The sequence below is a fragment of the Stereum hirsutum genome (assembly GCF_000264905.1).
Source record: "Stereum hirsutum FP-91666 SS1 unplaced genomic scaffold STEHIscaffold_4, whole genome shotgun sequence".
NCBI lineage: Eukaryota > Fungi > Basidiomycota > Agaricomycetes > Russulales > Stereaceae > Stereum > Stereum hirsutum.
Genome location: NW_006763134.1, coordinates 2,077,566 through 2,100,227, shown reverse-complemented (window position 1 = coordinate 2,100,227; position 22,662 = coordinate 2,077,566). Strand labels below are relative to the sequence as shown.

Here is a 22,662-nt window from a genome sequence, read left to right as displayed (position 1 = left end):
GATTCGGTCTGTATTGAGTGACGTGTGCCGTCGCGCGAGCGGAACGCAACGCCAAATTCAGGCAAACTCGGTTATAGTTTTAGTGGAGATCAAGGCAATCATAACAATAGTTTAATTGGATACATGAATGGCAAAGAAATATAATCATAGGAACGTCCAGATAGTAAGAAAGCATGAACAAGGCCAGCAGGGAAGAACTTTGCAAGTGTGTACAGCAGATGTATGTCAGATAGGAAGAGTTACGACGGTTGACAAGAAATTGTCTAGTCTTTTTCTCCGTCCTCTTCTTGCTCGTATTTGACGGGTTTCACTTTCCTTTTCGACGCTAGACAGAGCAAGTATTTATCACAGGTCAGCAATGACAGCGATGGCGATAGCCATGACCAGGACGCGCACATTTCCTTGAACGTCTCTTAGCTTTCTTTCCTGCCACTCGCTTCTCGAGCTCCTGGTCTTCTTCGCCCTGTAGCTTGTGTTCCTTCAGGATCTGCGCGAAAGACAGGGGCAGTCAGCATGATACCCATGGAATACGTCACAGCAACATACATTCTCGAACTCATTCAGCTGCGTGTCCGGTTTGTTTGCGGACTTGTTCGCGCGTGCCTGCAGAAACACAAGTTTTAGCAAGAGCCACGAACTACGCACGCAATAAATGAGCTGGCGCACCTTGACAAGAATTTCCTGGAAGCGGGAATAGACCGTCTCTTCATGCAGTTTGTCCCTGTAGAATTGAAGGCCTTCGATGAGCTTCTTGACGGACCGCTCCGATTTGAACGGTAGGAGCGAAAGGCAGAAAGCTATATCGCGCCACTGCCGAGGGTCTTCCGACAAGTGAAACCGTTGGCATAACCTTTCGACGATATTCTCGGCTTGTCTCTCCTAGAACCCACGATCCATCACTAAGGTCGACTCTTAAAGATAAGAATTGGGCCGACCTTTTCGATGAAGGAGAAAATGTACTTCATCGTGCCCTGGAACGCCTCCTCGCCTAGAGCATTGTCTCCCACAGAGAGATGACTGATGACTGAAGAAAGGAGGTACTTATGTATATCCATATTTCTTTAGTGACCGATGGATCGATGGGACTTACCGTCCGGTAAGTTATTGTATATTGCATTGTCCTTCGTCGATAGCTCCGTAAAGAACAACTTTGCCAGGTCGGAGATCCTAGGGTCATCATCTTCAAGACACTTTGCCATCTCGCCCAACTGCCCCTTGACCTTAATCATGCCGTTGAGGATCAGGTGCGTTAATACCATCAATGTGTTTTTCCTGACGATGAGGCTCCTGTTGGACAGACCCCTATACAACTCGTTGCTGTTCTCGTCGATGATGGTGCTGAACGAGACAGCGACATCGCCGAGGGCGATAACGATGTTGCTACAAATAGTGGGATCTTCGGAGAGTTTGAGTTTCTTGAAAAGCAAATGGTGGTACTGATCACAGTATCGGGAGCTGATGCAAAGGAACTTGCTCAATGTCAGAATTGCCGCCGTGTGAAGTGTTTGGTACTGACAATTGAATTCGTCAGCGTGATGCACTTACCAAGAAGATGCGAAAGAACATACCTTGACGAAACGACCGCGGCCGACGATTTCAGCAACCATGTCACCGTAAACGGCGAGCAAGGAATCAGGGCCGTAGAGCAATTCGGTCTCCCTCACAGCAGCGATCCTATCGCCAATCTCGTCCTCGGCATTTCCAACAACCGCCTCGAGATCATCGCCGTCCTTCTGAGAGGTGCCAGCGGCTTTGGCCTTCTCCGCTGAGCGTGTTCAATCAGCTTAGTGGAGAATGGAATATATGGCTAGCATCCTACCTGCTTCGTGTTCATTTTTCTGCCTCTTCCAATCCCTCTCCACCAACTCTAGATAGACGACATGTTTGATAGCAACGTGCCCAACGACGAAAATCATTTGGCTCAGTTCGAATGCATCGCCAACATCACCGCTATGACTAGTACCCGCTTGCGACTCAGGTTGGGTCGACGCGAACCCATTCGGGATTGTTTGCGAAGGTCCAGGAGCGTCCACGTCCATCGCGTCCTCAGCTCTCGACTGTTGCGACTGAGATCCAGCATTGGGGTTCCTCGCGAAGGCTCTTCTGGTGAGATTTTTGATGATATTGTTGCAGAGGATGTCAGGGTGATCGCCGAGAGCGTAGATAGTGTTAATGGCTTGTTCGGTCATACCGAACCAGTCGATCGAATGGCACGGGTGTTCGATGGCGTCTTGTAGGTTGCGGAAGATGATGTTGTTCATGTCGTAGCGCACATTCTTGTCAAATAAAGAGCCTGTCGTATGGAGGTTTCATAAGTCGGGTGAATTGCGGATCAATGGTAAAGATGACCTTTGACTTTCTTCGCGCTACCATTCATACGCTGAAGAGCGACGCAAGTATATTTAGCGAGAATGAGGTCTGCCTGTATTGAGAAGTAAACGCGTGGACTTGGAAAGTATTCAAGGGACCTAGCACCTTTCCAAGTGGACCTAACCCTATCCTGATTAGTGCATCAACCTTGTTCGTTACAATCTCTCGCCGAGCAAGAGCAAGCATCCCCAAAATAATGATGGCGCCTCGTCGAACAGATTTATCGGTGTTGCGGTCGCCTACCAGAAAAGGCTTAGGGTGAGCGACGCTGATACGGCAGCGAGGACTGAAGCACGCACGGTACAGTCTCCATAATTCTGCCACGATGTCATCGTGTATCTGATCGTCCTCCATCATGATCCGCATCATTTCCTCCAAACTCGTCAACTCTGCCAACGATGCATTCTTGGTCAATCTGTACACAGTCAGCACTTCATCGGAGCGGTACGCAAGTATACTACAACGTACCCAATCATGTTGTTTGCGATTCGTTCAACTTGTTTCCTTGCCGTTATGTTCTCAGCTAGCGGGGTGATGTACATCTCCCGATATGATTCGAGCAGTTTGGAACGAACGCCCTTGAGTTCCAATCCATCCTCGGAGGTTGAGTTGTTATCCTTTGACCAGATGAGATGAACCATCTTCTTGATACCGATCTGACCGAGGGAATGCGATGAGTAAACGGCCACAAATGGCCACGGAAACAGACGATCATTCACCTTCGCACGAGCCAGACCATAGTACTGAGCAATACGAAAGAACTCTATACTTTCCAAAACCTCCGCTTTATGGGTTGACCCCAGCAGGAGCGCGATATCACCCATTTTCATATCGATTTTCTTTATAAAAGCTACTGCTTCTCCGCAGAGTTTCGCCGAGAAAACAAGGGCTTTAAACCTGTCACTTGCGAACAGACCAAGAGCGGCTTCTCTGTCATGGCCAGCTGGATTACCTGCGGGTTGTCGCGCTTGTGGATCGTCCGCTTTCTTCGACGATGGGGTCTTGCCTGGGTCTTCTTGCTCGTCATCGACATCCATCGCATCTGCATCGCCATTCGACCTGAAGGCTAAACCGTCAGTCAACACGAATATTTGCAAAGATTAGACATCTCACATGTTGAGCCGTCTGGCCTGCTCGGAGTCACTCTGACCACCTTGTGATCCATCGTGATCCTCATCTTGCCCGTCGGACGCAGTCATCAACCTCTGGACTTCCCGTTCGATGGCTTCGCGTTTCTGTTTGAGATGATCATAGGATCCCTCCCACAAACTCAGGTCCAGTTTCACGTCCTCCTTCTGTCCGTGGAAAACTTGCCAATAGGGATGCTCCTCTATCAGTCTCGACAGTAATGCGATCGCGCTCCTGCGTACGCTCGCTACCTTGTCGCTTAGAGCATCTAGAGCAGCGTCGGCTACTGCAAGGACCGGTCGCCTCTCCGGTGTGATATCGCAAAGTCTGTGCAATGTGTTGAAAACTTTAACCCGGACGTACGAAGATATATCAAGCTGTCGCTCTAGGAGTTTGATGAGAAGGCGTTCGATATAGTCACTGGCAATCTTGGGGTCCAGGTCCGTGTCGTTGTCGAGGTAGGAGATCAGGCGACCTAAGATCTCCACGATGGCCATACGCATGGGATATGACTGCAGATCGGCGATCGGTCAACAATGTACTATCACTTGGGCATCGAGACTACCTTGACTGACCTCGGAATCTAAATGCACCATCAAGAGATCCCGTTTGTTGAACACGACTTCTGGAGCCTCTTCCGCGTATTTGATCAAGAACTTCGAAAATACCCTCGGTCCCTTCGAGTCCTGCGAGCTAAAACTCTTCTCAGCGATGTCGCTCAAGAGCCCGTCTCCCAGCTGTGTGTGGTTGTACTCCGTCGCCAGCTGGGAAACTAATTCGGCCATAGGCTCCGCAAGGTGCTCGAAATATTGTAGGCATTGGATTATGGATGCTTGTGCGTCGAAACGGTGTCCGTGGAGTTTGACTGCATGGCAGATGACTTTGTAGACGCGTGAACGGATGTCGGCGGATTTCATATACGACTCTTTCTCTGCGACACGATATGCGGGCCCAGTCAAGCATCTAGGAGTAAAATCCGGAGTCAGCGAACATTTCTGTGCGCATGAGAGCTACAGTGTCGTCGCCTTGTGTCGCAAACGGCACCGACCCTGTGGCGAGCACGACCTCACGACTACTCTTGGCTCCCAAGGCTACTGTATGTTGTTGTTAGGCATATAAGGTGCTCACCTGATAAGCGCATTTCTCTCCGGAGTAGTTTTCCAGACCTTCACGATCTTCAAGTTCTCCAGCATCTGCGAAATGAGCCCCAAAATGTGTGGGATTTGATCTTCCCATTCACTTTCTTTCCTGCTTGTCGGCGCGTTCTTTCCTCCTTTACCCTTCCTCCCTTTACCTGTTGGCGTTACTACTGACCCATTTCCGCCCTCACCCGAAGGTTTGATTCGATCCGATGCAGATATAAACCAGTTCAGGAGAAACGCGTACTTCTCTACGCCCAATTTGTGGCTTTCGAAGGTATCCGAATAGTCGGAATCTGTGTCGGCGATGGCGGCATCCTTTTGGGCTTGAAAGCCAGAGACTATGGAATCAAGCAATTTGGAAACCTGAGGTTCAGATAGACAGTCGACATATTTGAGAAAGGAGCGGTAGACGTCAAAAGTGTAAGGGTTCTGTATGGCTTCATAGGAGACAGAGACATCGTGGACAGCATCTGAGGATTGTAAAGACACGGGTGCATCCCCCAGAAATAGGTGAGTCTGAGGTCTGGCGCGATAAGGGGGGCCAAATAAGTCAGGACTCACTCGAGAGCAGTTGGTCTACTTCTCTTGGCTGCATAGACGAGATATCCCTCTCGTTGTGAATATCATAGGTTTCAAGGTTGCCATATCCTTGCAATTCCTCTTGAAGATCGAAATTGGCCATCATGCGCGAAAGCATATGTGAGAGGAAGCTTGTGGCCAAGTATAAGAATGCCCACGTCGCGTTAGTCGATTCAAAATTCCGGACGCGTCCCAAATTGAAACGCGTGCGTCATACGTTTTATGTCACCCTCCTCCAAAGTGCGGGCCACCTTCCTTGAATGTGGCCCACTGTCACATCTCAGTCAATACTTTCATGCCCGTCAGGCTTTTGCTAGCTTATACAAAGACACCCACGCAGTCTATGGTACATAATGTCGCGCAATGATTCATTGACAGGGCTCGTCGCATGTTCGAATCTTGTTTGAATCTATCGAATCAGTGCGGTAACAATTTCCAGCAGTGATCATCGTGTGAGCACCTTGCTATTCATCATGTACCAGAGCCATACGTACCATAGCTTGTTACCACTGCTCCTGAGACGAGAATTTTGTTAGGTGAATGTTGTCGTCTGCCAGGAGTTACATCAAACGCGACGTGTCATAGCGGGAACAGAGCCGCACTCATCCGGATTGAGACCCTATCACAATCTTGGATTCAAACCATGGTAATGACCGGACAGTGTCCTCCACACTCCGTGCAGTCGACGACTGGAATTTAGTGGGGATATGGTAACCGCAAAAAAGGAAAAGAAGGAAGTTGCACAGAAGCTGCAACTCAGCATGCTTGCCGGCCTGTGCCGGCACCCACCATCACGTGACATCTGTTCAGCGCGACGCGACGCGCTGCTTGTCGCAATTGCCCTTGTCTCCTCCCCCCATACCCTTGCTTTTTCATCTTTACCATCGTCACCTATCATGCCTGCGCGGGTCCTGCCAGCGAGGACGACCTCCGTGCTCGACAATCTATCTACAGCTATACCGAAGATTTTTGACCAAGTCCAGAACTCAACATCAAACCACCAGAAGAATCACATCGCACTCTATAAACTCCAGACTCAGGCCGCTGCTCACACCGAAGATATCCCTGGTCGCGGCAACAAGCTTATTGGGGAGCGCGCGTTTGAGAATGTTATTATTGACATGATCAATCGTATCTTGGTGGTGAAGAAGGCTGGAAACTTAGACCCGGCGACGAGGTGTCTCAAGTTCATCGGGAGTTACATCAGGTTTATTCACGATAAATGTGTGTAGTATGTTTCTCCACTGTATACAGTGCACTTATAACTGTATTATGTGTGGCTATTTTTGCTTCTGCTTGCGGAACCTCCGGACGCTACAGCTGCTGAAGAGAAGAAGGCCCAGCGAGGCGATCAGGACGAAGATTCGGATGACGATGAAGAAGAAGAACATGTGGTCGTTCGCTTTACCAACCGGATACTACAGTACCTGCTGAAGGGCTTTCTCGCCAAAGACAAGGTCGTCCGACACCGCGCCGTCTCCTTCGTGGCGGAGATGATCTCCCATCTAGGGACCATGGAGTGCGTATCGAGCACATTCTTTGTTTTCTCTGTGGTTGTTGATCTACTCCACAGTGACGAAATGTATGTCACTCTGCGCTCGTCTCTCATGGAGCGAGCCTCCGACAAGGAGCACATCGTTCGCATGCAAGCAGTGTCTGCATTATCTAAACTCTGTGGGGGAGAAGACCCGGATGAGCTCGCAGACGGCGAACCGACAATTCTCTCAGAGCTAGAAGACATAATGGTTCACGATCCATCCGCGTATGCTAATTGAACTAAATATGTCTCTTCTCGACTACTGATCTTCGTCCATAGCGACGTTCGCCGGATATGCCTCGCCAATCTCGCTCAGCAGCTGGCCGCGTTTCCCCTCTCCCTGAAAGTCATCCTTACCCGTATCCGCGACACCGAATGGCGTGTACGTAAAGAAGTATACGTCTCGCTCCTCAAGTCCATCCACCTCGGTGAGAAAGGGGACGCCGTCGGACCCACGCATCCTCGTGTTCTTAGCATCGACCAGCGCGAGTCCATCGTACGGATCGGACTACACGAACGAGAGAGAGAAGTCAAGACTGCAGCGGAGAAGTTGATCCTGGCATGGCTGACCGCAGTCTCGGTGGGAGAAAAGAAGGATGTGATGGAGGACTTATTTGCGTTCCTGAAGCTTTTTGATCTGACGGAGAGCAAGACGGCGGAGGAGGCGCTCACCAGCGTCTTTAAGACGAAACCAGAGATTGTGAACGAGATCCAAACGGATGGTGCGCTTGTGTCTTCCTCAATATCGCTGAAGTTGCACCGCTCACTACGCCACGGTAGACATGTTCTGGGCGGACCTTAGTCCCGAAAAGGTTTTCCTCGTCCGCGTTTTGGTCGACCACGCCGTCGAGCAGAAGAGCCTAGAAAGGCTCGAGACCATTCTTCCTGTCGTGACTGCCCTGGCGTTCCGTATCCAGACGGTCTACAATGATCTTATCGAACAAGCAGAGGCGGATGAACAAGATCGCCTTCTCCGTGGGGAAGACGCGCCTGAGGACGAGGAGCGGGCCGACGCGCTCTTGGACAAAGAGTTTGTCGTGGAAGAGCTGTTGCGCATCGCGGTGAAGGTGGACTATGGCGACGAAATCGGAAGGAGGAAGATGTTCACGCTCGTTCGTGAGTTGCGGTCCTTGCACTCTATATCCATTCTGTCGATTCCGCCTTGCGAGCTGACAGATTTCATTGGTTGATATTGTACAGGTGATATGATCTCTCAGGAAGCGCTGCCTGAACGACTTCTCACTCGATGCTTGGACGTTCTCCGAGTCCTGGTTCGTAGCGAAAAGGAGCTCATTCGTATCGTCGTCGAAGTCGTCCACGAGCTCCGCGATACCGACGAGGAACTTCCTGTGCGTGCCTCCGGGCTTCCTTCACAATCATCATATCCGCATGCTTGACGCCATTACGTTACTGACAAATATGAGCAGAAAGAAGAAACAAACGACGATGACCTGTCCACCGTGGGCGGCACAGCCAGACCTCGCTCCACATCGACTCAACCAGCCGCTCCGAAAGCGGTGGAGGACATGACGCCCGAGGAGCGCGCCAGGCAAGACGCAGTCGATATTCGTTGTCTCGATCTTTGTATCGGGATGTTAGAACGCTGCAACAGTGTAAGCACCCTTTTCGGTTCACTGCTATACATGTTATGCGTCATGTTGATAGGGAAACGGACAAATATCTAGAAATTCGACGAGAACGTGATTTTGCAGGGTCTAATGGCCGAACTCGTCATTCCGTCTGCGCAGAAGAAGGATTTCACCATGAGGGAGAAGGCTTTGACGTGTCTGGGGCTTACTTCGCTCATCTCGAGGGTACTGTTCTCTTTCCGCCTTTGGGCTCTAGTTGTCGATGCTGACCGCGTTCTTTCTTTCGTTGATGTGGTGGACAGGATTTGGCCTTCGGCTCGTTCCACCTCTTCATGAAGCAGATTCCGACCTCCCCGGAAGAGCTCAAGGTCCGCATCATACAGGTTATCATCGACGTTTTTATGGTGCATGAAGTGGATTTCTTGGCGAACGAAAAGGTACGTCTCATCTTCGTATCTTTCCCCCTACCATTCGACTAGCCGTCATAGGTTGATTTTGCTCTGTTGTTTTCAGACCGACGACGTGATCAACTATCTTCGTGAGATCATGGAGAATGACGAGTCGGACAGGGTACAGGCCGTACTCGCGATGGGGTTCGCGAAGTTAATGCTTTCGAGGATGGTCACCGAGGACAAGGTGCGTCCATCGCTCCATACATATATCATACTGGCTGACTTCTTGTAACTATCGATTCTTTATCCACCCTGTTTCCTTAGGTCCTCGCGTCGCTCGTGGCAGTTTACGTCTCACCCTATACAGCCGATAACCAAGAACTGCGTCAATGCTTGTCGTATTTCTTCCCCGTATTCTGCTGGTCCTCGCCTGTGAACCAGAGGCAGATGCAGAAGGTATGTTGTCCATTCTCCACGCCCCTCCCGTCCCCCACGGTCCAGTCTAGTCGCAATGGAATGCTGACATGAAGACTCAATAGGTCTTCCCGGCCGTATTCGAGAGACTGTGCAAGGAGTCAAACGAGTTGGAGGAGGACCAGGAGATGGTCACGCCAGCTCAGATTGCCGGAATGTTTGTCGATTGGACCGACCCGAGAAAAGTGTCGTGAGTATAGTTTACTCTTCCTCTTCCTCTGTCTATTTCGACGGTCTTCTGATCGATTGATTCGCTCGTGTTTCAATGCAGCGAGCTCGTCCCAGGCAGCATGTCAGACCCGGAGATACATTTCGATATGGCGCATGATATAATGACCATGCTGGCTGGGAAGGCTTTGAACAGTATGTTTCTCTCGCCAATCCCAAGGCACTCATTCGCCCTTTGCGTCCCATGAAGACTGATCCTTGACTGCGTGATCTCGTAGAGAGCGACAAGAAAGTCCTGTGCCAGCATTTGTCAAAGCTACATATCCCCGACGTCATCGACGACGATAAAGTCCGGAAATTGAAACTGCTCATGCACACCCTCGAATCCGTACGTCTTGCCTCCATACCTCCCCTCCCATATACAGTATTTCGCTTACTCGTTCCCCCTCCCACCTCTGATACAGCGTCGTCCGCTATCCGACACACCCTCCAAAAAAGCAGTCGAAAAGTTCGACGCCTCCATCAGCAAGAAGTTCTCCGAGCAGCTGCGCGATTTCAGCGAAGAAGAGTATCGCAAGCTGGAGTCGTTGAAGGAGACGTTCGAGGTGCTGGATTTGATCAGGCCGGTGGAGGAGGATTCGGATTATGAGGAGGAGGGGGAGAAGGAGAAGACTAAGGTGGCGAAGAAGAGGTTGGGGAAGAAGAGGAGGTCGGGGAGTATTACGACTGATACGTCGGCGGGGGAAGAGGCGGAGGAGGATCAGCCGAGGAAGAAGAATGGGAAGGGAAAGGCGAAGTAAGTCTGCTTCCTCCTTTTTTTCATTTGTTGCGCCCTTCTGTTGTGCACTTTTATCGATGAGGGGAAGCTGATGTTTTTGGGCTTGTGCCCCGCAGAAGGCGAAGAGTCTCCGGTGAAGACGAAGTCGAAGACGACGATTCCGTTCCAGGATCGAGACAATCTTCTGTGACACCGAGTGCGCCTACGAGGACTATGCCGAAGAGGGCTGCGTGAGTACCTGTTTCTTTCGTCATAATGGGCGTGACTGAATATGCCAGGATGCTGACGGCTGGTCTTTGATTGTCTTACTGTAGTACAAAGAAAGTGAGCATGGCGCCGGTTGTCCTCGAGGACGAAGAGGATGACGAAGAAGACGAGGATGAGGAAGACGAGGAGTCTACTCCTGTCCCACCCTCGAGGCGTAGTCGGGCTGCTGCTAGCAAGTATGTGCCATTCCCTTTCTGCTTCCCCAGTCGTATGTCCACAGAACTAAGTATGATAACACTCTAGACCCATGCCAAAGCCTAAGGCGTCGTCATCGTCGAGGAGAAAGCAGCCAACGCGGGACGAAGAGGACGACGACGAGGAGGACTCTGAAGGGCCTAGTGCTAGCGTGGACGGGGATCAGGATTCGGTCGCAGGGCCGGAAATTGATGAGGAGGAAGATGATGATGAGGTGGCTGATCTGCTTGAGGGGGACGATTCCGAGTAGAAAGCGATACCTTTTGAGTCGAGTTGATCTATGTGTGATAGTATTTTCGTGCGAGGTTTTTCTCTTTAGTTGTATTACGCGTTTTGATTTTATGTCTCTCCAACCTATGCACATCCCATATACACAGTTTCCTTTCTTTTTCTTTCAATCTTCGCGAATCGTGGTAGAGACTCGCGCCACCCGGAACTTGAAGCCGCCACAATCGCACGGTGACACAGGAACGCGAGATGCGGTCACGGGACGGGATTACGTTAGAAACACGCCCAATTGGCATGTTCGAGTTTGAGTTCGCCTGACCGTCACCGTCGACCATCTTCATCTTCTTCAAGCAGAGCCGCCACGAACGCATAGGCGTCGCAGGTAATCTTACTATTTTTTTCCTCCCTTGCATATAAGGTCTGTTTGTTCGTTGTCTGTCTCAGAGATCCTTATTCTTAGTTTTTATCGGGTTTTATTCTGCAGGACGTCCGAGACGGTGTTAGGCCACTCAAGCGATGCCCGCCTCCTCTTACCCTCGCCAACTCCAATCTATCCCGCCACCAGCACCCCCGCGCGCGTCCTCCCACGGACGCTACCCACTTACGGACGCCATTCATCACAATCAGTACCAGCCGCAGCAGGCGGCACAGGACACCCTCTACAAGCGAGCCCCCCAGCAGCATGACGTCCCGCCACCCGTGCCGGAGAAACAACCACAGCAGCAACAGAACGTACCGGCGTCACCTCCTCTCCCTAGGCAGAATGCGAAAGTTCAGCCGCCTTCACCTCCTCATGTGATTCGCGACAAGTCGAGGGCGATGAACTTCAAGAGAGTCGGGTTTCTTGGCGAGGTATGTTTTGTTTTTGCGTCTCTAGGTTCTGCATGCTGGGAGGCTTTGTATGAACGGAAGAACTGCTGTTTCTTTGGACGCCATGATTTGCTTGTGGATGAAACTGCGTTCATCAAATTTTACACTACACCATGGTAACGCCTTCAAGGCGATCGCGATCCCGCCTTTCGCATGCTAGTTCTCAGCGTGTGTCGCATGCGAGCCTCGTGGACGCACTAGTCTTCGTGTTTGAAACTAGTGTGTCCGACGTGAAAGAGAGCCGCACCGCGTGCGAATACACGTCCCCCATCCGAGCATTCTTCCTATTCGCCTCTTTACATCCGGTCCAGCCATGCTGACCCGTTCTCTGTAGGGAGGGTTCGCCAGAGTTTACGAGGTGCAAGACTCGCTTGGTAGCCATCACGCCTGCAAAGTCGTCACGAAGGATTCTTTGAAAACCAAGAAAGCGAAAACCAAAGTTCGTCCCATCTCCACTACTTCTTATCCGGATGCTCATATTTTGGTGCTTGATAGCTCTATGCCGAAATCAAGATTCACCGCTCCCTTGAGCACCCGAACATTGTCAAGTTTAACGAGTGTTTCGAAGACGACGCGAACGTCTACATGACTCTCGGCCTCTGTACCTCTGGCTCCCTCATGGACATGCTCCGCCGCCGACGCAAATTCTCCGAGCCCGAATCTCGCTTCTTCATGATCCAACTGATTGGTGCCTGTCACTACATGCACGAGCACCAGGTCATCCACCGTGACCTGAAGCTCGGCAATCTCTTCCTTGACGGGAACATGAACGTCAAGGTGGGAGACTTTGGGCTCGCGGCGTTGATCGAGAATCCGGGTGAGAGGAAGAAGACGATTTGTGGAACGCCGAATTATATTGCGCCGGAGGTGCTGTTCGACGTGGCGAATGGACACAGTTTCGAGGTGGACACTTGGTCTATCGGTGTCATTCTCTATACGCTCGTCGTTGGAAAGCCTCCGTTCCAGACGAAGGACGTCAAGACTATCTACAAGTGTGTTTCTCTCAGTTCCCTCCCATGCTCACTGTCGAACAGATAACTAAGTTGAACGTCTCACAGACGTATCCGCGACAATGAATACGAATTCCCGCCCGAGTCCACCGTCTCCAGCGACGTCCGTTCCCTCGTCCAAGCCATCCTCACCCCCGACCCCTCCGAACGTCCTCCCCTCCTCGACATCGCCGACGACACCTGGTTCACCAACGGTCTCGTACCCGGCTACATCCCCAACTCCGCACGAGAAATCAAACCCGACTTCTCCAACATCACACGCTCCGCCTCGCGCCAGAATCTCGCCCGAGTCCGCAAAGCCGCCTTGCTCGACGAGGAAGAACCGGCGCCCATCGCGCTCCCGGGTTCCATGATGCGGAGTCAGGCGAGTTCGACGGCGTCGTTGCAGTATCAGTATAGTCAAGGCTACGGCGGAAGTGGACGATCCGCTGCGTCGTCGCAGGCACAACAGCAACAACAGCAAACCCAGCCGATGTCGTCCTCCCTCGCTCAGCAAGAAAAGGAATTCCAAAAAGCCGTCCAGCCAGGATCACCCATCTCCGCCCTTCTGTCTTCCGCGCGTCAACCTCTGCTCGTCGCGCCCGCTAACGCACCACAGCGTGAGACTTCGCTGTTTAGGAAGTTGCAGGCTGCGAAGAAGGAGCAGCATCAGAGGCAGCGGTCGGATTCGCCTGTGAGGGGGGCGAGGTTGCCGGGGATTGGGGAGGAGGCGGAGGAGGATGGGGGTGTGGGTGTGAGGAATAAGGAGTTGGAGAGTCAGAAGGCACGTATCGTGGCGCAGATGGCGCCGCCGGCTGTGCCGACGACGGCTACGAGTAGCGCGGCGGGGAGCGTTAATGGGGATAGAGAGCGGGAGTTGGAGAGGGAGATGGAGCTGGAGAGGGAGATGATGATGATGCAGAAGGAGAGAGGGAGGGAGAATAGGCCGCCTGTTGGGGAGAAGCGGAGGGAGAGGGTGGAGAGAGAGATGAGGGAGGCGAGGCTTCGCGAGGAGAAGGAGCGGGAGATGGAGCTTGAGAGACAACGTGAGCGGGCACTGGAGAAGCAACGCGAGCGGGAATTGGAGAAGCAGCGCGAGCGGGAATTGGAGAAGCAACGCGAGCGTGAGCTGGAGAAGCAACGGCTACGCGAGCTAGAGAAGCAACGGGTGCGCGAACTGGAGAGGCAACGGGAGCGTGAGCTGGAGGAACAACGAGAGCGCGAGCAGGAGGAACGGCTGGAGAGGCAACGTGAGCGTGAGCTCGAGAGACAACGCGAACGTGACCTCGAGCGAGCCAAGGGCAAGCAGAGAGCTCGGGAACGGGAGGAGGTTCCACCGAGTGTTCCTCCTAAGGTCAATACTTTCGACGCCGCTGCGCAGACGCTCAGCATGGCTTTGGAGGCTCAGGCGAGGGGAAGGGTCTTCAGGGATCCGAGGGAGGACTCGGAGATCCCGGAAGAGAAGGTGTTCATTGTTTCTTGGGTGGATTATTGTAATAAGTATGGGATGGGGTATGCGTTGACGGATGGGACGGTGGGCGTGCATTTCAATGATAGCACGTCGATCGCGTTGGCGCCAGACAAGCAGTAAGACTTTCTCTCGTTATTTGTTTGTTCGACGGTGCTGACTGTCTTTAACCACCTTGTAGCCACTTCGACTACATCTCTGCCCGCCGGAATGGGACCGTTTACGTCCGCAAACCCTACACTGTATCCGAGTACCCCGAGGAGATGAAGAACAAGGTATATCTCCTCAAACACTTCGAGAGGTACATCATGGACAAATTGTATGGCGAGCACAACTACACGTTCGAGGATATCGAGAGGACAAAGGGGATGCACTTCGTCCAGAAGTACCTGAGGATGAAGAATTTGATCGTGTTCAAGATGAGCCATGATGCGATTCAGGTAGGTTTTTTCTGCCTCTGCTCTCCCGCACACTTTAGTCGGCTTCGCAGACGCTGATCATGACTCGGTTTAGTTCAACTTCCACGATCACTCTAAGATCGTGTTCTCCTCCTGCGGCCTGCGCATCACTCACATCGACAAGAACTACGTCATGACCCGCTGGACCCTCGCAGAGATCATGGCCAAATCCCTCTTACCTCCCGTTACGGACCCAGCGATGGCGAAGTTGCACCAGCGGATGATGGACAAGATCAAGTACTGCAAGGAGGTGTTGATGAGTATCAAGAATGCGGCGGCTCAGGGAGCCGGTTCGGACGTCGGGGGTGCGGAGAGGGGAGGCCCAAGGGATGTGGAGATGGCGTTGGGCGTAAATTTGGGTGATTTTGGAGGGGATATGCCGACGATTAGTGCGAAGGGGAGTAAGAGCTCGTTGAGGTAGTGGGGGAATGGTATATCTGTGTGATATGTTGGATTTGTCTTCCCTCGTTCTCCGCCGTCTCTGCACTTGTCGCCGTTTTCCCCTCTTTTTTTGTTCTGTTCTCTTACGTCCAAGCCCATTCTTCACCCTCACACGCTTTCTTAGGACCTTTACACGAGCCCTCCGTCACGATCATCTATCCTTCTCTCACTTTCTCATGTTGTCTCATCGCAATCACCGCCATCGCACCCAACCCATGAACTCTCTTCGAGCTCTCCACCCGCACTGCAACAGTGATACCCCTCAACGTCTTTCTTCCCTTGTTTTTTTTTGTCTCACTCTCTCACTCATCCTTCTCGCTCCGCGGTGTCTCGTCTCATTTTGGTTCGGTCTCCCCGCTGATCACCCCGATTCCTGGAGCATTGTGCGTGGCTCTCGGCTCGTAGACTCGGACAGGTATTATGAGTAGTATTGTATATATTTGCATGTACACAAAGATTATATATTCATCGCTCTTTTGGTTTCTCCTCGAGAAATTGTTGTCCTTCTTGGTTTTGGCTAGTGTCGCTGGTTCCGCGGGTCGAGTTCTTTACCCGTGCGGCCGTCAGATACACCCGATTTATGTGGAGACTTGGTCACCAGTCTGGGTAGAGTTACATAGATGAACGTCACGCCGACGCGGTGTGTGGCGTGTGGCAAGACGCTATTCCGGTTTCACCCGAACCATCCGGCGTGTCGCGGATATTTCGGGCAAGTTATCGGCCCCTCGTTCTTGTCCTCCTTCACCAACTCTCACTCTCAGCTTTGCTTCTCTGTTCCTCACATATCTATGTTTCTCAGCAGAACCTGTCGTGGACATCTGTACTTGTCGATTCTGAGTTGACTTAGCCTGTGAGAAACCATTGTTCGTGCCCCGGTCCGGGCTAACTTCACATGGGTCCTCCCATTTTCTGGTCTTGTGCCATCTTTCGACCTCATTTGCCGCCTGGGAAAGCTCTCACATCCGCGTTTCGGACATCACAGTTAACCTCCTCTCGAACATGACTTTTGAAAGGCTGTTCGGAAGCTCACTCACAACGTCTTTGGTGACGTTTCCTGGACGACCGACAACTCCGCTATCTCTCCTTCTCACAAGTTCTAGGTGTCACCACGTTCAAGAGCGCGACGGTCGACGAAGGAATGGCAGCAAACATCTGATCCTGCTTCTTCCGTACGTCTTGCTATATAGCAAAATGGGAAGGCCTCGTCTCGGTCGGGCCGTGATGGCACGCTCGTTTCTGGTTGGTTGCCTCTCGCCTCTCAATGCACAGCAGCGACGACACCGATGGGAAGGCTTGATTTTGCGGACGGAACGGCTGATACTCATTATTCAGCAAACACATCGCGGATTTGTACGGAGGGTATTTTGTGATGGTGGGAAGCTTTGAATTGTTGGCCTGCTCTCTTTCGATGATGCGAACAATGTTGAAACGGGTGGGGGCGCTGTTTTGCATCAACATCATGATTTCGACCTCGTCCTGGTCGGCTCGTGTGACCTGGTTGGTCGACTTTGCGAAGACAGTTGTTGGCCAAGAAGAGGATGCGCTCTTGGCGCGATATATGGTTCGTCTACTTTCGTTCATCGTCGAGAGGCTCGCGGCCGCCGTTGACGCCGAATTTTCCTTTTTGATAGACAGTGTGCCACCATTCTACGACTTGGTGAGTAAGATGTACTGTTCGTATCATACCATGACTTTTCCCCCCTTTGTTTTCTACATGCCCTGAAGATAGGTAGGAAAGTCCTCGGATCCAACGACGTCTGCTTGCTGATGCTCCGGGCTCATCGCAGGATGCAGTACTAGGATGATCCTCTGTCCACGATTAGATCCTGTGTGCTGCCTCTTCTAATCCTATTTATGGAACGCGATTTTCGCCACTCGCCCACATCTATCAAGATGCCGATCAGCCCAGGTGGTGGCCCTATAGATGGGCGAAGCAACCCAGGGATTTTCGCCATCCGGCCGGCGGTAAGTTATGTAGGATGGCCTTTCTCCATGGCAACAGCTTCATCGAAGAGTGTTAAACTCCGAGTTCTTAGGGAGGTTGCAGCTCGCTCTACCACAGTCGCTGCCTCGTGCAGTGTCCGGGCCACTGGTCGCCAATCTTGCCTCACTTGACTCCGTCACTACTGACGGGCAATTGACGTAGATGCCGGTTAGGGATTTGCTTCATTGTCTGGTTGCCCTTGGATCGTGTCTCTACACGCTCATTCGCACTGTTGCTGTGAGCAAAATAGATCCAAGCACCACTGTCTACCTCAGCTGGAGCATGTTTGGACCACACGCGATGACCCTACTACCTGTACAACCCTGGCATGCAGTTATACATGCGTGCAAGTCTATGTTCTTGGCGCAAATCGTGGGTGGCCCATCTTTCGTCGTAGCAGAATCCACGCAGCACATATGCTCAGGACTACTTCTAAACTTGCATGACCGCAACGCCCGGATCGTCTCGGCCTACAGCTACTCGGATCTCGCTCCATATTCCCTATATTCTCACCTCCGACGGAGGACTTATTCTTAGGACCGCACAGTCGCGCGTATTTACGCTTGTCAATGCATATGGGGACTCAGTCCAGTGAGCGTTTATTGCGTCTCGCTCGCTTCTGCTTCATCTGGACCTCGCCTCTATGCACTCACTGTATCGATATTCCCGCAATGCGTAAGTACATGGCTCTCGTCCCTACGTATCACATCGCCCCAATTTCGCTGCACGCACATCGCTCCCAGCGTTGCCGACGGTCGGGTGGTGGCAGAACTTAGACGAGCATGTCCTTAGCGCTACGCCACAGTTGCTTGTCCAATCGTGAGGGGTGTAAAGGGATCCGGTCCGATGTACCGACCTCCGAATTGTGAGCATATGGTTATGGATGCGGGTGGCACTGGCGGAGGTTGGTTTGACTGGAATGTTCGGGCCCTAACACGTTTCGGGTGGCTACTATAATCATGAATGCTTGATGCATGATGCATGGTATGCAATACGTCGATGGCGTTTTTGCTTTATTGGAGGGGGATCGAGGGGTCAATACCGCGTAAATAATGTTCCCTGGTGCTCAGGCAAAGCAAGAACGAGCAGAGCGTCCTATATCATGGTAGGTACTGTACTACTGAGCTCAAGTATAGACAGAACGTCAGACGAACGTTCGAACCATCCGACCCTCCTCTACCAGCTGCAGTAAGCGTCCAATTCGAAGTATAAATACCTACCCACCGTCGTACCTCGAAAACTAAAACCATTGCGTCATCGAGCGCCTGTAGATAGACAGGGGCTATCCAAAACACTACTACTGCATCTAATTTCCGCACAAAGTCCACGAGCAGAAGAGCAGTACGAACCAAACATAGCAGGGCGCAAACTTCTGAACTTTCCGAAGACTTGAATGAAATAGCGCCTATTCGGTGCGGTACGGTATGTCCAACTTGAGACATGTAAGACAAAGCAAGGAAGGAGAATGAGGAGCGGGGTGGAGTCGGTGGGTCTCGTGTTGTATGCATGGGGACGCTTACAATACACTAGTTTATCGTACATGAAATCTTCTGTATAACGTGTTGGGCGATTCGGATGCGGGTGGAGATCTTGAGAGTACAGGGCGGGACGTCATTTTTGGACAGGATAGGACAGGAAAGAAAGGAGGCCGATTGACTTTGCGATAGATATGTTCGGGGAAGGAAGGAAGGTGTCAGAATCGACGATTGTGCCTATGTCTTGGATGACTTGAAGGCCGTGGCAGACCGGAGTAAAAGGTGGGATATCGACGACGTCTAGAGTGAAAATACCAGAGGATCAGCCGAGTGGAGAGATCTCTGTGAATGAACGCACTAGTAGAAGACCCACCTAGAGGACTATACCACATAGCATTAGTAGATCGAGGTGTTACAACTTTACGATGATACTCGACCAGAAATGAGCAGCGACCGCAGGCCAAGAATGAGCGCTGAGCAGCCAAGACACGACAAGAGGATGCAGGAGAGTCAAGCGAGATGGAGAACGGAGCCAAGAATCTTTCATTAGCATCCGAAACCGATTCGGTTCATTGAATGCCTTGCTCAAGCATTCTTGGTGTGCTCAGCTGGGCCAAGTATACCGTGGACCTATAGTACGGCCAAGACGGACGATTCACGAGGGTCGGGTCGAGTTTCTGTTTCGGGTTGACCGTGCACTTTAAACCGTCGGGATGATAGGCTCCACCATGGCCCGACAAGGGAGGTCGTTCGGAGCAAAAACATCTGCGTAACGTATAAGTCGATTATGCAAGTCAGTCGAGGAGGAAACATTCACAAATCATAGATATCGTCAATAATCTCACCACCATCTTTGATGCTTGATGTCTGAAGTAGTCTCACGACAAACCCAACCCACCACTGCACTTCAGTCTGACTCAAAATACATCACCGACCTCTCCAGCTAACTGCAATTCTAGTATTTTATATCACAGCGTAGTGTATGTATAGGCACCCGGCGGCTCACCTCCGTCGCGCTATAATAAGTACACCGGCACAAAGTTAACCACCTCTGACTCTGCCTTCCTTATGATGACGATGATGATGAAAAAATAGGCGGATGATTAGAGCGCACACGACCGCCGCATACGACCCGGAAGACATTTAGCGCCATGCATATGGGTACGGTGCACGGTATCGGAGAGGAGGCGTCTGGATATCAGGCCTCAGGATCAGAATCAGCGCCGTGTGGGCGGGTGGATTCAGAGGGCGCAGTATGGTATGGTATGGACGGGTTTTTATTGCCGGGGCCGTTGGGATCAACGACGAGGTCCCCAGTCAAAGACGAAGCACGAATGATGTTATGCACAACAAACGAATGGTCGAGATACAGAGTCGGCAAGTAGAGCAAGAGCAACGGGAACACCGTAACCGTTGACGTTCGGGACATGCATATGCATTTAATTCAAAGGAACCCGGTCCAGTCCACGTCGCACGTCGGACGACGCACGACGAGAGAACCCAGAGGAATAGCGAAAAGACCTCACGGAAGAGCGTAGTACCCGATATCCGGACGGGGTATCGTAGGGTATCGTACAGTCGTCGACGATGAGTCTGATGGTGGGCAAAGCGAGGATGACAAGTCTCCCGGAGTTGCGTAGCGCCTTGAACTTTTCATTGCGATTCGACGATTCGACGATTCGTTGGAAAGTGTCGGAGTCGGCTTATGACCATGCCGCGACCATCCTTCCATCATCCAATCGATAATCCACCCACCCAATTGCAAGGAAATTCAAAAAAAGGCACGTAGGGAGAGCGAGAGCCACGAGGAAGAGATGCAATTGGAGGGAGAGCTCAGATGGTCGACCGATGCGGCGCCGAGCGAAAAGAGCGCATACAGTTGCCAGTTGGGACTGTTTTGGCGTGAGTGCGAGCGTGCCGAGCGGCTGCGGGGCGGCTGGACGGCTGTGGGGAGGTTTGGAGGTCCGCCAAGTCCATGCCGATGCCGGTGCCGACGCCACAATGCCCGACGTGAGATGTGAGATGTGAGTATGTTTCACACGGCAGGAGGTGCAGAAGATGTCGATGAGGGAGGCATTGGACAAACAGACGACGGTATTGCTCGCAAGGGTATGTAAACGAGCAGCGGCTCAGACTCAGACTGTGCGATACTTATAAGATACACGATACACCATTACAGAAGTCCCCGTGCGACTCGATGAAAACGATGGCCCATGGGAAGTATGTAGTATGCGAGTTCAACCATGATGCATGTCCAGTGGGCACGTCGGGGGACGAGTCTTGGCATTAGCGTGGGGATATATCATACAGTACGATCCAGCCGGCGTTCATGAATGTTCAAACTTCAGGGAGCCGGCGGGTCAACACCCTGTGAAGCGAACCACGAGACTCTTCGATGGATGTTTTCTCTTTGCTCTGTATCTCAGATCTTTGGACGTATTGAGAAAAAACATAAGAAACGCAGATAGCGATGGGTCTGAGTACTCGAGTCTAAGTAAATGCTGGATATCGAAGACTGACTTGCTCCAAAGGCAGCGATTTCGAGTCTATATAGTAACCGTTATAAAAGTGACTACTTAGTGAACGAAAAAAAACCCCGCTAAGTTAGCTCCTGTAACTACTGTAGAGCTTTGATTCGAACTTGAACTTGAATGGGCGGAGAGGATAAGATAATTCGGCGAGAGCTCGAACCATTCCATTGACAGGAACAGGAAGGTAGAGTTGTCAATATCAATGTCGATGTATGGTATGAATTAAACCGAGCATGATAGCCAAAAGCACGAGTACCCAGGCTTGGCTGGGAGTCTTGAAAACGCAAGGATTCAGACGGTTCTACTACTAGTATTGATATTAATATTCAGAGCCGTCTGGAACAAGGACGAGGACGTGGACGTCGATCTGATACGTACCTTGGACGTACTAGTACGGCAATGATTGTTGATTGATCAACACCCTCCACCTCCTCGAACTGTCAGTCCGAATCAAAAAGATTGGACAGATAGACGGACGGACGGGAAGGGTTTGGATGTGGATCAGGAGAAGGATCAAGATGCGATGCGGGTAGTCGTGAATCGTGATCCCATCCAATTCCTGATTCAGACTGGAATAGTCGAACAAGTCAACGTGTCGGATAGCTCGAAGACGTTGGACTGAGTGATCATTCGACCGTCGACCGTCGACCGTCCTCCGTGCGTACATGTACACATGAACCCAGAACGCAGAACCTAGAACCTAGAACCCAGGACCGCCAATGAATCCATCCAGATTCAGACAAACGGGGCAACGAAGAGAACTTGTGGAGGGGGGTAAGACGCGAGTGGGAATGCTGGAGAATACTCGGTCGGGAGATAGGTAAGGATCCGGGATGGGTTTTGGGTTTTGTGCGGTGACATTGAACGATTGAACATTGGACGATTGAACATGGACGAGGCGTTATATCGAGCGTAGAGTTGTATGAACACGAACACGAACACGAACACGAACACGAACACGAACATGGACATGCGATCGATTGGGGTGACCTGCGCAGAGTTTAGTCCGGTGGATGTGATAGGTCGTCGAATAGAGCTTTTCTGCACATATGCACATATGCACATGTCGATGCCGATGTCGATGCAGAAGGAGAAGGATGGATGGATGGATTCGGGAAAGGATACCATTGGCCGATGCCGATAGCAGGTTGGGCACTGGGCGGACTCGAACAGGATATGGATATGCATGTAGGGCGCGTACTGAGACTGTGAAGGTAAGGTAAGTATGGAATCGGAGGTAAGTCCTCAAACGCGTTTTGTGGGGTATGCGCATCAACACTTACGGCGTATGCAGGCGAGCGTGGACCGATGTTGAAACGGCATTCCGCTCAGACTCCAGCGTCTCTACTCACTTCCTCACACACTTCAAAGCATCGACGTCAAAGCGTATGACTCTACGCCCTTCGCTGCCGCCTCGGACGAGAAGATGTCAATGGGAGAAGAGACGCTTTGCTCGGATCGGAGCGTTCAGGGCGGAAGGTGGACCAAAAAGAAAATAAAATCGGGCGCAAAGACGGGAATAGATGGATGAGCTATTTATAGATTGGCGAAGGTTGCGCTTTTGTTTGGGGGTGCATGGATGGATGGATTGGGTGGATG

The 22,662-nt window shown here is 51.6% G+C and overlaps 3 protein-coding genes across 3 annotated transcripts; 2 read left to right on the top strand and 1 right to left on the bottom strand.

Annotated features, from left to right (window-relative positions):
• Nucleotides 1-263: 263 nt before the first annotated feature.
• Nucleotides 264-5,322, bottom strand: STEHIDRAFT_154935 (ARM repeat-containing protein; the record flags this gene model as incomplete). The annotated part of the gene is made up of 17 exons (XM_007302062.1): nt 264-325; nt 397-487; nt 547-603; nt 667-879; nt 936-1,024; nt 1,091-1,511; nt 1,569-1,765; nt 1,820-2,293; nt 2,350-2,422; nt 2,476-2,609; nt 2,670-2,785; nt 2,911-3,026; nt 3,090-3,429; nt 3,484-4,010; nt 4,074-4,461; nt 4,627-5,110; nt 5,202-5,322. The coding sequence occupies 17 exons, from the start codon at nt 5,320-5,322 to the stop codon at nt 264-266; spliced, it is 3,903 nt and encodes a 1,300-aa protein (XP_007302124.1).
• Nucleotides 5,323-6,115: 793 nt separating this feature from the next.
• On the top strand, nt 6,116-10,948 carry STEHIDRAFT_94397 (ARM repeat-containing protein; the record flags this gene model as incomplete). The annotated part of the gene is made up of 18 exons (XM_007302061.1): nt 6,116-6,443; nt 6,540-6,738; nt 6,793-6,981; nt 7,036-7,478; nt 7,537-7,872; nt 7,957-8,105; nt 8,184-8,369; nt 8,442-8,570; nt 8,648-8,782; nt 8,859-8,981; nt 9,062-9,193; nt 9,277-9,401; nt 9,483-9,574; nt 9,658-9,767; nt 9,844-10,175; nt 10,274-10,387; nt 10,472-10,600; nt 10,668-10,948. 18 exons carry the CDS (start codon nt 6,116-6,118, stop codon nt 10,867-10,869), a joined length of 3,453 nt encoding a protein of 1,150 aa, XP_007302123.1. The 3' UTR covers nt 10,870-10,948.
• Nucleotides 10,949-11,363: 415 nt separating this feature from the next.
• STEHIDRAFT_167112 (Pkinase-domain-containing protein) lies at nt 11,364-15,359 on the top strand (the record flags this gene model as incomplete). Its single annotated transcript, XM_007302060.1, has 6 exons — nt 11,364-11,699; nt 12,052-12,156; nt 12,213-12,709; nt 12,776-14,293; nt 14,356-14,614; nt 14,688-15,359. 6 exons carry the CDS (start codon nt 11,364-11,366, stop codon nt 15,051-15,053), a joined length of 3,081 nt encoding a protein of 1,026 aa, XP_007302122.1. The 3' UTR covers nt 15,054-15,359.
• Between the last annotated feature and the right edge of the window lie 7,303 nt (nt 15,360-22,662).